The 12984-nt window shown below is 45.9% G+C and overlaps 1 protein-coding gene across 3 annotated transcripts in view; it reads right to left on the bottom strand.

The window, feature by feature from the left end:
* Positions 1 to 10095: 10095 nt before the first annotated feature.
* Positions 10096 to 12984, bottom strand: part of NTRK3 (neurotrophic receptor tyrosine kinase 3) — a 209272-nt gene continuing 206383 nt past the window's right edge. For all 3 annotated transcript variants that reach the window (XM_051796556.1, XM_051796557.1, XM_051796559.1), the window contains one exon: positions 10096 to 10576. In XM_051796556.1, the coding sequence (XP_051652516.1) occupies positions 10391 to 10576 (186 nt within the window). In that variant the 3' untranslated portion in view covers positions 10096 to 10390. The remainder of the gene's footprint in view (positions 10577 to 12984) is intronic.

The raw sequence follows: 12984 nt of genomic DNA, 5'->3' as shown, positions 1-12984 counted from the left end.
TTATACCGAGAGATTTTTTTATTATTAATCTTAGGAAGGGAATTTTTATTATTATTATTTCTTAAGTCTTAATGTGAACACTATTAGTACCAAATAGTCTTTGTATTAAAAAAAAAAAAAAAAAAAAAAAAGAAAAAAGAAAGAAAGGACACACCAGGCACTTGCTACTGAAAGGTGGTGGGCTATAAAGCTGTTGATCATCCAGCAGGATCTCTCTCTTCCTCTCCCAAATCTGCCTCTTAATTTCACTTTTCAGGAAGGGCCATAAGCCAGGATTTGTTCTGTATTAGCAGAAGGAGAAAAAGGAAATTAAAAGTGAGAGGAAGTTTGTAGGATACAGAGCTGCTCTTGTCCTGATGGCCAATGTTCTTGGTTGCCAGGGTAAATATTCTGATTCTTTTATCATGTACAGCAGTGGATTTTCTTGTTTTATAGACCAACCACTGTCTTTTCTGATGTAATGTTTGTTGATTTTTCCTTGTAGCATTTCTCTTTCTCTCTCCTACCATTCTATTCCCAACATCGTAGTGACCTTCAGTGCCTCTCAGTATCTAGAGCCTTTAGTGATCTCAAAGTTGTGGTTGTTCAATGCCTTCAAGGTTTAGCGTGGTGTTGCACAAGAAGGTTTAGTTACACAGGAACAATTCAGTCTCTTGCTGATTTCTATTGTTTCAATCTAGCTACATAAGAATGAGGCTGGACTCGAACAGGTCACAGCTGGAATCAATCCCAAACATCTCTCCAGCAATCAGAACAACCTGCTGGGAGCTGAGTAACAGCTGAATTCTTGGTGAGAGAAATTATAGACATAAAAACAAAATCAAATATACTCCTTGTGCTCATTCAACAATTCAAGGCATATTTATAGGTACTGCTGTACGGCATCTTAAATATCAGAGTTTAAAAAGAAAATGGATCTCTCCCGTTGGGAAAAATAATTTTTCTGTTTTGTTACTTTCACTATCTTTGCCCCTGGTGAAAAAGTGAGAGAAAGACAACAAATTACACACCCATTCAGCCCCTGTCATCACTTCTTTGGGCTGTTTGGATAGTTCTGAGAGGTATTTGTGAAGATAAAGAGATCTGAAGGCCATCTCAAAGTCATTGTTCAGAACTGGAGTAGGAACAGGACAGCTGGGCAGGAATCTGCTCACAAAAAGCTGGGGATTTCTTTCTCTATGAAGCTATCAAGGGCCTACTATGTGAACAGAAGAATTTGCGGTCTAGGTCCTAGTTGAATCCCTTCCTTAGACTGGTCCACTGTATTCTCCTTCCTCTGCACCCAAGTCTTGATGTCACTGGAAGGAAAAGCTGAAAAGAAATTTTACCACTGATGAAAATATTCCACCAGAAATATATATCCAGGGAGATATTTCCACCCTATTTTTTCACTTTTACTTTCAAGAAGACAAAATGCTTGAGAATTTTTTTAGATTTTAAGAGGAAGAATATTCTCCCAAAAAGCTCACAGGAACATTGAAAAATGAATCTGCATTCATTATAGAGAGGTGAGGCAGAGAGCGTACAGCCACCAAGGCCTGTGCTCTTAATGGTCTGTGAGAAAAAGCACTGAGCAGCTAATATTATTTGTCTTGGGAACTGTAGTCAGGCCTTGGGTGGGAACCAAGCTAAATCAGCAAACTCGCTGTTGGTCCAGGATCAGAATGTGCTAAAACTCCTCTATCACATGCCTGAGACTCGAGTGCTGTGTAATCTCTGTGGCACAGACATCTAGGAACCTCTGTGGATAGCAGATGGCTGCTGAATGGTGAAAGCAGATGACAGATTCTGGGCAGTGCAAAACCAGAAGACCTCAAATTCTGGTAACAAAAGTCAGTTCTTGAGGTTAAATCAAACCAGTCACCTGAGCAGGAGGGAGGCACTCGGCATTACACAAAGCCAACACACTACCAGACATGGGAGGGCTCTTGTAAAAAGCTCCACCTCCCTTCTTCTCCCCAACACACATACACACAGCACTGCCACACACAGTAAAAAATATCAAGGTTATGTGTTTCCTGAAATATGGTTGGCTGAATAAATACACTTACAGAGAACTCTTTGTAAAGCAATAGCAGAATGAGTAACAGTGCATCGCTATCATGGGAAATAAAAAGAAAAGTAACCCAACTGCAATTCAGCCAGAATCATTCCAAACCCCAAAGGTTGGCCTCTTTTTTTTTTTTCTTTAATGTGTCTGACATTTTATGGCATCAATAATGCAAACAAAGAGGAAATCATATTTGCAGAACACTAATGCACGGATGTCTAAAGTGAAATACAATACTGATTACTTTTTAAATGAAGCCACCAGGTTTTGATGTGCTGTGGTGGTTAAATTGGTCCATCAAATTTCTTCCAAAGCAAATTCCAGTCCAAAGTAAGTGCTTGACCTTTTCTATAACCTTGGATAGCCTTTTTAGCTGTATTATGATTGGGGGTAATAAATGTTAGTTTGAAGGAATCTTCCTGTTGGGTCAGATTGCAGAAATGCCACAACTCCTTCTGAAGACGAAAGGAAACTACAGACATGTCCCCTCTAGGCAATCCAAAGCCTACCATGAAAAGCTGTGGGTGAGAGGATGGGTGGGCTCTGAAAGAGGTTTCTAGAAGTCCTGTTGAGATTTTGCCCTTAGGGTTAGTGGTGGATCTGTTCAATACCTGATAGCCTGTCTCTTGTCTAGAACCACCTACAGATGCCTGCAGAGCAATGACAGTATGAAAATAAGTGTGAGAATAAGAAAGTGTGACAAAAACACACAAAGAAAGAAACCTACCCTTCTGCTTCAATTTTTTTTGTTTTAGATGCCAGTGGTTTTTTCACAAAGTGCATCTCAGAGATGCATCTTAATAACCACAGAGAGGATCTTCTCTACTCACATAAATGTGAAGAAGCTGTTGTGCTCCTGCCTGGGACATTTCACTGCTCCCCCTACTCCTACATAAAAGACAAAAGGACTTGAGGTCTGGTCTATGCTTCCAACTTGTCAACAGGAGCATTCAGTTCAAGTGCAAAGGGACTTCTTTTGCAATGTCCTCTGACTTGCATTGAGTTAACTGTGTGAACTTCTTTAATTCATGAAGTTTTGGTTTGGTAAACAGTGTTGATAGTGGCCTGTGGGCGGGTGGATAGGATTGGATGCCACTATCTCACATCAGCTGGGAGTTTGTCTGCCATTTGGTCCTAGATCACATCTGATCAGAGCATTGTGTGCGGGGATTATATGTCTTGGTGTTAATCAGTGCAAGCAGCTAATTGCCACTGGTTAGCTAGTGCCTTTTAATTAGGACTGTGTTGCTGGGTGGATACCTGAAGGGAGCTGTTCGTCACTAGCAAAAATTTTAGCCTTGTGATGTAAACCTCTTTGGGGAATTAAAATAAAAAATGTAGGCTGGAGCTACTGTCACTTTAGCATGGTAGAAAATCAGTTTCAGCAGAACTGGCCTGGATGAGGTTAGAGTCATGCTTTGCTGGGGTCAAAAATGATAGTGGCTGCTCCCCGACCCTTCCTCCTGTGCGGAAGGGTGGGACACTGTGGGCTTCAGCTGGGATTTACAGGAGATACCCCACATGCATTACAATGAGCTTTGCTGTAAAATTCACTGCACAGAGGTTAATCTAGATGTCAACACTGCCTGACAGCAGTGAAATTACTCCGGGGCAGTGCTCCTTCTGAAGTCTTAATATAACAGTCAATTCCATCCTGCCTGCAGGAAATGAAAGTTTTCTGCTTTGTGTGCGGAATCATCCGGCGCCAATTTTCTCACTGTTTGAAGTCCAAACTGTTTGTGGTCTTGGGATTCACCTCACATTAAGACTTTCACTTCATTTAAAAACTCTCCTAGTCAAGTCCTGAGAACTGCAAGGACAGGAGCTGTGCAGGGAGAAAAAGAAGAGGGCATGGGGGGAGAAATCTTATCTCACCTACCACATCAAAATCAAACACCTCCACCAGCTCTCTGTGCTCTGTAAAGGGAGTGAATGAAGAAACTCAGCTATCTGAGTATCAAGCAGCAAAGACTGAGGAGCTGGAAGCCAGCAGAGAGCGAGAGAAAACGTGCAAGACATTTGGACCTCCCAGAGCTATGATGTTCTTTAGAGGTATTTCAGTCCTTCCCTGCTGGGACCTTGTCCTAAGCAGCCAGTAGTTCAGCAGTGAAACTCTTCCTCAGAACAACTGTTCCAGTTTTCAGCTGTGGGATCAGTCGCTTGTGCTGCGTGGCAGATCAGTTCCTATGGAGGACTCCTGACAGTCTGAGGAAGCGACGGTTAGATTTTTTGCGCCTCCTTTCCCCTTGGAGAGATGATAAAATTGTGGGACTAGCAGAAGGGAGAAGGAACTCATGGTCATTCCTTTAGTCTGAAAACAGCTGTCAGATTGGGTCTGTGAGAAACTGAAGGCATTGAGATGAAACCAACCTACCAGCTCACTTAACCCTTGAAGAAAGCTGGAATATTTTGTCCTTCCTTCTCTTTGGTCTCTGATCTCTTTCCTCAGTTCAGTTTTTCAAAGTTTCAAGCAATAGGAGTCCAATCACTTCTCTCAGGGAGCTGTTTCATGGCTCAGTGGTGTACTGGAAAGGAATAAGAGGCACAGGAGAGATGGAATGCTCCTGCATTCCTCTCAGAGCAGTGACTGACGTCTCTGCCTGTGTCATTTATGACACTGCCAGCCAGAACAGATGTTTTTAAAACACCTATTTTCTCAGGCTTGAAACTTAATATCCCTGCTTGCAAGGAGAGGGGGAAAGGGAAAAGAACTTTTAGGACTTAGCACCTACTTAAATATAAAATGGGTACTGACAAGAGTCGCATTGGTGCAGAAGTGGAGAAGGTACCGTAGAGCTAAGCAAGTCTGTGCACTCCTGGAATGCAGTGCTGAGAGGGAAAATTTCTCTTTTTCTATTTTTGGTATTCATTTGGAGACAGCAGTGTTGTGACAAGGCTCCATGACCTCAACATCCATCAGAAAGCCACTGCATGTGAATGGAGAACAAGCCTTTTGGGATGTGCCAAGACATGCCTGTGCCTGTGAGTCCCATAGCAAAAGAGCCAACCCTGTTGATGCTCAGAGCTTTCCAGCTGTCAGAGGAGCTATCACAGCATGATATCACAGCCAGGACCTCATTTATTCCCCTTGCTTATCCTCATCATTGACTTACAACCAGAGAACACCTAGAGCTGTAAAAAACATTGGGTGTGAGCCATGGCTTTAGTAGTTCAGCTGAATTCTGGCCAGAGAAGGAAAAGATGTAGATACTTCCTGAGGAGGGAGGAAATTATAAAGATTAAAAAAACTTCTTAAGATGACATCCTGAACACAATATTGTCTCCACACAGAGTGGCACATGAATGCCACCTGATCAAGTGTTTAGAGCTACCTCTGGGTTTGGGGGGTTGTGGTGATCCACGTCTGCATTCTTCAACCCATATCCTGAACTCAAGGAAACCTATACATTTGAGTCCTGGGAAATAAGAGCCTTTCACATGAAAGGAAACAGCTCATATAGTTATACTTCTGTCTGTGCCTCTGAAAAAGCATAACTTTTCAGACCTTCTTTTAGTTGCATTTTCTTGCAGGGAAAAACAAACAAACAAACAAACGAAACCAGAAAAGCAAAAACCCTAGTGATTTGGTTTTCCGCCTGCATAAATGGTCCCTTGATTTTATTGGTTTCTGCCTCCTTTTTAAACCAGTATTTGTCCAGTGTTATAGCTAACTTTTCCTGGAGCTCCAGCACATTGCTATTTTCATTTGGTTTTGCTTGTACCCACTGTGCTACTTAAAATTCTACACCACACTCCCCAAATCTGTCTCAATTTCCCAACCCAAGATACTCATTTGCCTTCTAAAACCCGCCTTTCCCTTTTCTTGGCTCTTTTATTTCCCCACTTATTTTCTCACCTTGTTCCACCCACTCCTGGGGACAAGCAAACAGCTCAAAGGTAATGATGTCTCCCAAGCAAGCAGCCTCTCTGAAGACATTCCAGAGTTTCCACATTTTTCTGTGTAGCACAGTTTCCAGAGTCACCTGTCTGCAATTCAACACCCTCCAGATCCAAGGACAGGCCTGAAATGATGCAGCTCAGACTTTTTCTCCCCCAAACATGTGCATTGAGGAACATTTAAAAAGACCAGATGGGCAAGTTTTCAGGAGACAGGATGGACTTTCAGTCTGACTGATCATTTTATGTCTTCCCTTTGCTACATTTCAGCTTTTGTCTTGCAACCTGACAGATTGGAGTGGAAGGACAAGTAACCACTGGAGAAGACAAGACAGGTCACTGATAAGGCCCTGGGGCTGGAGCCACATTTACTCCCCACAGTTTGCAGCCCTTGTACACAATTTCCATTCGTACCATGCACCAATATAGCACCTTCACCTCCAAGAAAGCATCACTGAATGACACCCTTGGGTGACTGAGTTGGTGCAATCAATTCTAATTTTTGGGGAGCAGGGCACAGCTGGAACAGGGAAGACCCCATGGCCCCTTCTCAGCTGTATTCAGACTAGTGTTCCTTCCAGCTCCCTGTCACAAGCCCCTTGAGAAAACTGCAGATGGAAGAGGCTGGGTGGTGGGAATGTCTGCTGGATGTGATGGGAATTAGGCCTGGCTTGCCCCAGAGCTGCGTGAGACTTGTTGAGGTTCTCTGGCAGCAGGAATAGCTCTCTGCTCTTAGTAGAGGCAAGGCATTGGGAAGTATCTCTCCTAGAAATAGAGACGAAGCATGAACTCATTTCTCTTTGACTCTAAACACTCAGATGTTGGTACTCTGTGAGAGTTTCCCCCAAACTCTGCTCTTCTTCCTCCCCTCACACACACAGTGGGGCCACCCCAGAGACCATTTTCCTACAGAGAAGATCAGCATCACCCATGCTGATGGGCAGCTCCACTTCTGGTCCAGGAAAGGTACTTCTGGAAATGAGGTCTCAGAGTGTTCATTAGGAATGCAGCACAGCTGCTTTCCCTCTTCCCATCCAAAACTGTCATGCCAAAAAGGGATGCAGCACTTTTCATCATGTCTTTGAACACAAAATCATCTCCTCCTTCCCCTTGACAAACCTCCATCCAGCACTGACAGGCCAAGGGACCTAAAGCAGCAACAGGGCAGATGTCACACCGCAGAACTGCAGCTTATCCAGCTCTTCTGAGTAATTGTTCACAATTAACCTTGACAAAAGGACCTTTTTTCCAAGGCAGTTAATGCACATGGTGGGGCTAGCAGTAAAGCAGGCAGGTTTCACATCTGAGCCACTTCACATCTTCTGGGGACCCATGAACTTCCCTCACAGACCAGCTATTCCTAAACATGCAGCACCAAGGCTCGGTGTCACACCCGGCTCCTGAGCTCACCTCGCTGCTGTGACTGTACAGAGAGATGGTGAAGGGACAGGTGATGGTGCTGGGGAGCAGGGGAAGGAGGGAAGAGGGAAGGGAGGATGTAGCTGCTATGCAGAATTGTGACAAGGGAATCTCATCCACCTGGAACAGTGTGTCTGTAGGTGATTTGCTAGTGTAAAAGCCTGTGACATTGGCCAAAAAAGAAATGAGAGCATGACAGCAAGAGAGAGGGGTGCATAAAATTGTGGCCTTGCACAATCTGACGTAGTGCCTGGGAGCCACAAGAGCCAGAAGCCACTTGGAGTAAGAGACAGGCAGCCCCGGGAAAGGGTTTTCTTTTGGAGATGCTGGGCAATTAACAGACATTCCTTGTTCTTCCCCTGTGCAGAATATCAATTCCTTTTAGCCAAAACAACCTGCACACAAAGGGAGCCAGGACAGGGCAGACAAATTTTCAACCAATCTTTTCCACTTACAAAGTTGGACCTAAGTAGGCAGGTGAGGAAAACTGGATGTCCTCTCCCACAGGAGGGAGATCCTGCTGTGGAGGTATGGTTTGGTACGCTGTTCCTGAGTGCGGACTCTGTGTGCTGGTCCACACCCTTGTCCACGACCATGCCATCACTGGTGTCCATGCTGTGGAGCAGCTGGTGCCTGTTTAGTGGCAGTCTGTCCAGCCTCCACTGGCACGAGTCTGTCCCACTAGCCCAGATCTCTCTAATATGCAGAGGAAGGTTATGTCCTTACTCCCACATGGTTACTGCCTCCCATCATGTCCCACTCCAGGCTTCTACTGCTCATTAAACAAGCACAGAATAAACCCTTGGCCACTGTTGCCACCACAATCCTCCTTGTAGCAATACCCCCTGCCTCTGCCTAAAACCATAAGTCAGGTCATGCAAGAGCCATGGGTGAGAGTTATAGACTGCCAGGAAACATGGGTAATGAGGAAAGGATGTAAAATCTTCTTTTCCAATGCAAGACATAAGCAGAGTCACCTATCTCCCCTTTCATCCTGGCCATGAATACTACTCTGGCCATGGGGAAGGAGCCAAGATCCCTTCTCCGTCTCCTTTTCCCCATCTGCATTCCCTTCCAGGAAAGTGCCACGTCCAAGGTTATTTTTGTGCTGGCAGTTATTGTCTTCTCAAAATTGCCTTGACAATGCCTGTGCCACCCGCTCCCTGCCTCCTGAGAGCAGCTGCCAAGCTGAGGTTCCCCCTTGTCCTCCATTAGCCACATGAAAAAAAGACCCAGAAAGGTTTTATATTCTCGGCCCAGTCTGGACAGGTAGGATGCAATGTCTGACTCAGTGTTTCCCCAGGTCGGGATCGTTTCCCGCTCCAGAGAGATGGCCAGTAGGGAGGATGCTGCTGTTTCTCCCTCGCTGTCCCCACCACCCCCTGTTGCTGCCTGTCAGGCCTTTCTCCTCATTGAGATGCAAGGCTGGCCGCTGTGGCCATCCGCTGAGCCGTCTGCTCCTGAAGGCACCTTCCCCTCCTTCCCCCCTCCTCCCGGGGCTGCCTGTGGAGCTATTCTTCAGCCTCTGCATTTCACAACAGCTCAAAGGCAGATGCATCAATCCTTTCAGGGGATGGGGACGTGAGGAGAATGGCAAGGGAGCTGCAGGCAGGTGTTGGTAGGTTCCCAGCCATCTCACAAGCCTTGTCTCCCTCCCTGTCCCCCGCTGGCTTGTGCCTGAGGCTTGGACTGAGGCATGGGGCAGGAACAGGGAAGGGAAGAGGATAGGGAGGAAGAGCACTGGGATATGCTGACCCTATAGACATGCCCAGCTGGCTTGCAGGCATGTTCCCAGCTGTCTGCATCCTGTAGCCTTAGAAAGAGGAGCAGGGATCCAACTCTGCTCACTAAAGGTTCACACCAGGGACCAATTTGGCCCTGGTGCAGACAGCTGAGGGAGGGGGAACAACTCCATGGTTGCTAGCAACCACGAAGGGTGGGGAGGAGTGAGGTTGTTCCTCCCAAAGTGATCGCCTGCGCTGGATGCACTGGATGCACTGGGCAAACAGCACTCCTGTCTCACACACTGGAATGGGTTGGGGATGAGTCAGGACTGGGCCTCCAGGACCCCCCACCCGACTCCTGTGCGCAGCCGCTTTGGTCCTGCTGCTCTCCCAGCACTGGCAGCAGCTGGCACAGGGCAGAGGGAGGGCTGGGCCAGGCAAACTTGCAGTCTGCGGGAGGGCAGCTGGTTCCCGGTGTGTGTTTTACCCGTAGGTGTCAAAATCCTTTGACTGTGTGTTCGAAAGCCTTGAGTCTATACATTTAAGAATCAGCAAATTAGAAAAATTGTCCTGAAATGTTGGAGGGAGGAAAAAGGCAGGAAGGCAGAGAGGGACAGGGAGGGCCTGAGAGGAAGGGATGGAAGGGGTTGGTAAAAGAGAGTTCACGCAGGGGCACTGCCCTGGCTTTGCGCCCATCACCTGTGGGCTGGGAAGGAGGGAGGGAGGCAAGGACGAAAAGGGAGGACTGATTTCACACATTCAGTGCATATCATACAACCAGGGCAAGGCTTTCTTCCTGGGGTTCCTACCCAGGATGGCATTGCTGCCATGGCCAGTCTAGAGCCCTGCCCAGCAGCCCGAACCATACTCACAGCAGGGTTACAATTCACTGCTTCATTGCTCGGGGGAAAGATACCTTCTCCTTTCTTTCTGTCTTTTTTTTTTTTTAATTATATATATCTTTTTAAGTACTTTTTCTCCCTTATTTGTTTCTTTTTTTTTTATAGTCTTACAATTTTCTGTAACAGCAGCTTCTTTCTGTATTGGTGTGGAAGTTATATATAGAGAGATATCTATAAATATATATGAGCCAAACTGCCTTACAGGTTGTTCTCTGGGATTTTTGTTGGTTTGCTTTTTGTTTTGCTTTTTTTGTTTTTTTTTCAGTGTTGTATGTGTAGCAGGCACTTGAGTTTATATGAAGATGTTTGCTTGGGAGCTGAGGGGCAAAGGACTTGAGAGGGGGAGAGGGAAGGAAGGATGGAAGGAAGGAGCAGGGACTTCCAACAAGTGGCCACTGCTAGCCAAGGATGTCCAGGTAGATTGGTGTGGCCTTGCCCAGAGCATGAAGGATCTTGTAGATCTCCTTGATGTTGAGCCGTTGCTGAGGTTCTCTCTGCCAGCAGCCCAACATGATGTCGTAAACCTCCTTGGGGCAGACTCGAGGCCTTTCCAAAACTCGGCCTTGGGTAATGCACTCAATTACCTAAAAAACAGAAAAAAAATAGACATTGAACACCACCTGGGCAGTTTCTGGAGCATCTCCTGTCCCAGCTACTGCTTGGTTGATGTGGTACCCTTTAGTGAATGGGAGCACTGAGAAGCCAAGAGGTCTGCAGATCCTCAGTGTTCACCTGTTTGTGTGTTGTTAATTATAATTTTGCAGTGAAAAGTTTTTCTTCAGCTGGAGTTTTTTCAGATCTCAAAAACCTTCTCCATCTGACACCTACCAACCTCAATGCGCTCTCCAAACAAGAGTTCACATACAAATGAAATGGAATTTTAACTTATGATGTCAGTTTTTCCTGCTAAATGAAGAAGGAAAAAAGTCTTAAAATCCCCAAAGTAAAGTAATATTTTGCACAGCTGAAATTATATTTTTCTTGCCTGAAAACCAAGAGTCCTTTCCATTGCAAAGCCCAGGAGAGTTTTACAAGGAAGAATTCAGAGCATCTTTTCCTATATACTTCTCCAAGGGCAGCTTTGCCTCATTTTGACATAGAAAAGCAACTAAAAGAATAAAATTTCATATCAAATAGCATCTGTGATGGAGAAAAAAATTTGCAGTGCTATCACTCGATTTTGGGTCAGGCCAGTGCTGCTAATGAGAAAAATGTGAGCTCTTGGATAACATCGAAGTCTCTCTAGAAGGATGCCATTAGAAAGAACTCCCCTAAGTATTTATTTGTGTTTTGTTTACAGGATGCATGCAAAGGGAAGGGATGATTTGTCAGAGAGCTGCTATTACCGTCTGCCCTCCTTGGCTGGGGTTGATGAGTCCCAGCATTGCAGCCTGCAAGTGACCTGCCACACACTGCAGATAAACACCAGTCCCTAGCAGTGTGCTGAGGGGAGCCACCCAGCAAGGGGTGTTTGGAATTTATCATTTATGAACAGTAATGGTCTTTCCACAGAGCTCAAGGGATACTTATCTCTTTGCTGTTTGCATATAAATATAGAAGGGAGAGATTAGGACCTGCTGAAAGGAAGCGAGGAAGACACAGCATGCAGAGAAGCCTGCATTGCCACAGAGCTGCTGGCTGAGGACTTGTGGGAGGAGGTGAGTTATGTTTTCTTACCAGACATCTTGGACATGCACAGGAGCCCTGTGGTGGGCTCTTTCTGTCCAGGGCAAAGTTAATGGGCTGGCTGAGTTGTGCCCTGCCTTGTTCCTCTGCTCAGATAGGGTCTCTTCCAGCCTTGAAAATAACTGCTGAAAATGTCCTGGGGATATGAGGCCACACAGATGGCACAGGAGGGAGTGGGCATCCCAGCCTTGCTAATGCCAGCACCCAGCAGCAGCAATGCTTGGCCAGCCTGGTGCCTGCTCATGGTCTAGTCCTGGCAGCTGGGACCTTGGCACAGGCTCATTAATCTACCTCTCTGTGGGGCTCTGCCACTGCAGCTGGACTGCCACAGAGACTTGCTCTGATGCCACACCATCCAGGAGCTGGTGGAGGTGCCAGTCCTCTGCAGCCACACAGGCTCTGCCCATCTCTCCACAAATGGTGAAAAACAAGCCAGATGAGAGCTAATGTGGCTCCCTCCCACCAGGATACTCTGGTCTGGGGTGGGAGCCCTCAGCAATCAGAAAGAAATGGTGACATTTTATCCCAGGGATGGTAGCAAAACAATACAGCCACATCTGTGCAGATGTTCACCAGCCCTCCCCTCAAGATTAAGGCTGGTTATTCTCAGTCCTACTGCCCTGCAGAGGAAACTGAGGCAGAAGGCACAGGCACAGCGGAGCTGTCACATTCCAGCATGCCTATCACCCATGTACGAGCTACATGTGCTCATTTGTGTGTGTTTGTATTTACTCTCACAGGGAAATGCAAGAGCAGCTCATTAAATAGCGTGACAAATAACTTCTGTCGCTGTCGATTCCGTTGTTTGTGTCTCTAAAATGTTTGCGTGTGCTACTTTGGGATATACAGTCAGGCCCCATTGAGCACACGAATGGGCAAGTATTAGAGCTGTAAAGCAACACCTTGGATTTGCCATCTCTGCAACTCACTTAATTAAGGGATCTGTATCCAGAAAGCAGAAAATGCACATTTCTCATTACAAAAGGTGAAATTTCTGAAATCCATTAGATACACAGTAGGATAAAAATGTGCAAGGTTCCCACACACTGCTATGTCAATGCATCTTTTTCCTCTTCTATAATACCCCCTGCTATTCTGAGCAAAAATCTTCCAACGCATTTCTGCTGATGTGCCTCAAACCTCAGCGCTGACACCCCGCTAATCCCAGCCAGCCTTCCCTCAACGTTTTTACAGTGCATCCCCATATTACTGGGCTGCAACTTTTGCTAGTCAAAGAAATAAGAAGGACAAACCATCTCCTTGGGTTTCACCCTCAGTGAACTGGGGCAAACCACGTAAGAGATAT

The sequence above is a fragment of the Manacus candei genome, unplaced genomic scaffold (assembly GCF_025592945.1).
Source record: "Manacus candei isolate 608988 ecotype Guabito, Panama unplaced genomic scaffold, ASM2559294v1 h1tg000046l, whole genome shotgun sequence".
In the NCBI taxonomy this organism is placed as follows: Eukaryota; Metazoa; Chordata; class Aves; order Passeriformes; family Pipridae; genus Manacus; species Manacus candei.
The sequence above is the reverse complement of the archived record's forward strand: the minus strand, read 5'-3'. Positions and strand labels throughout refer to the sequence as shown.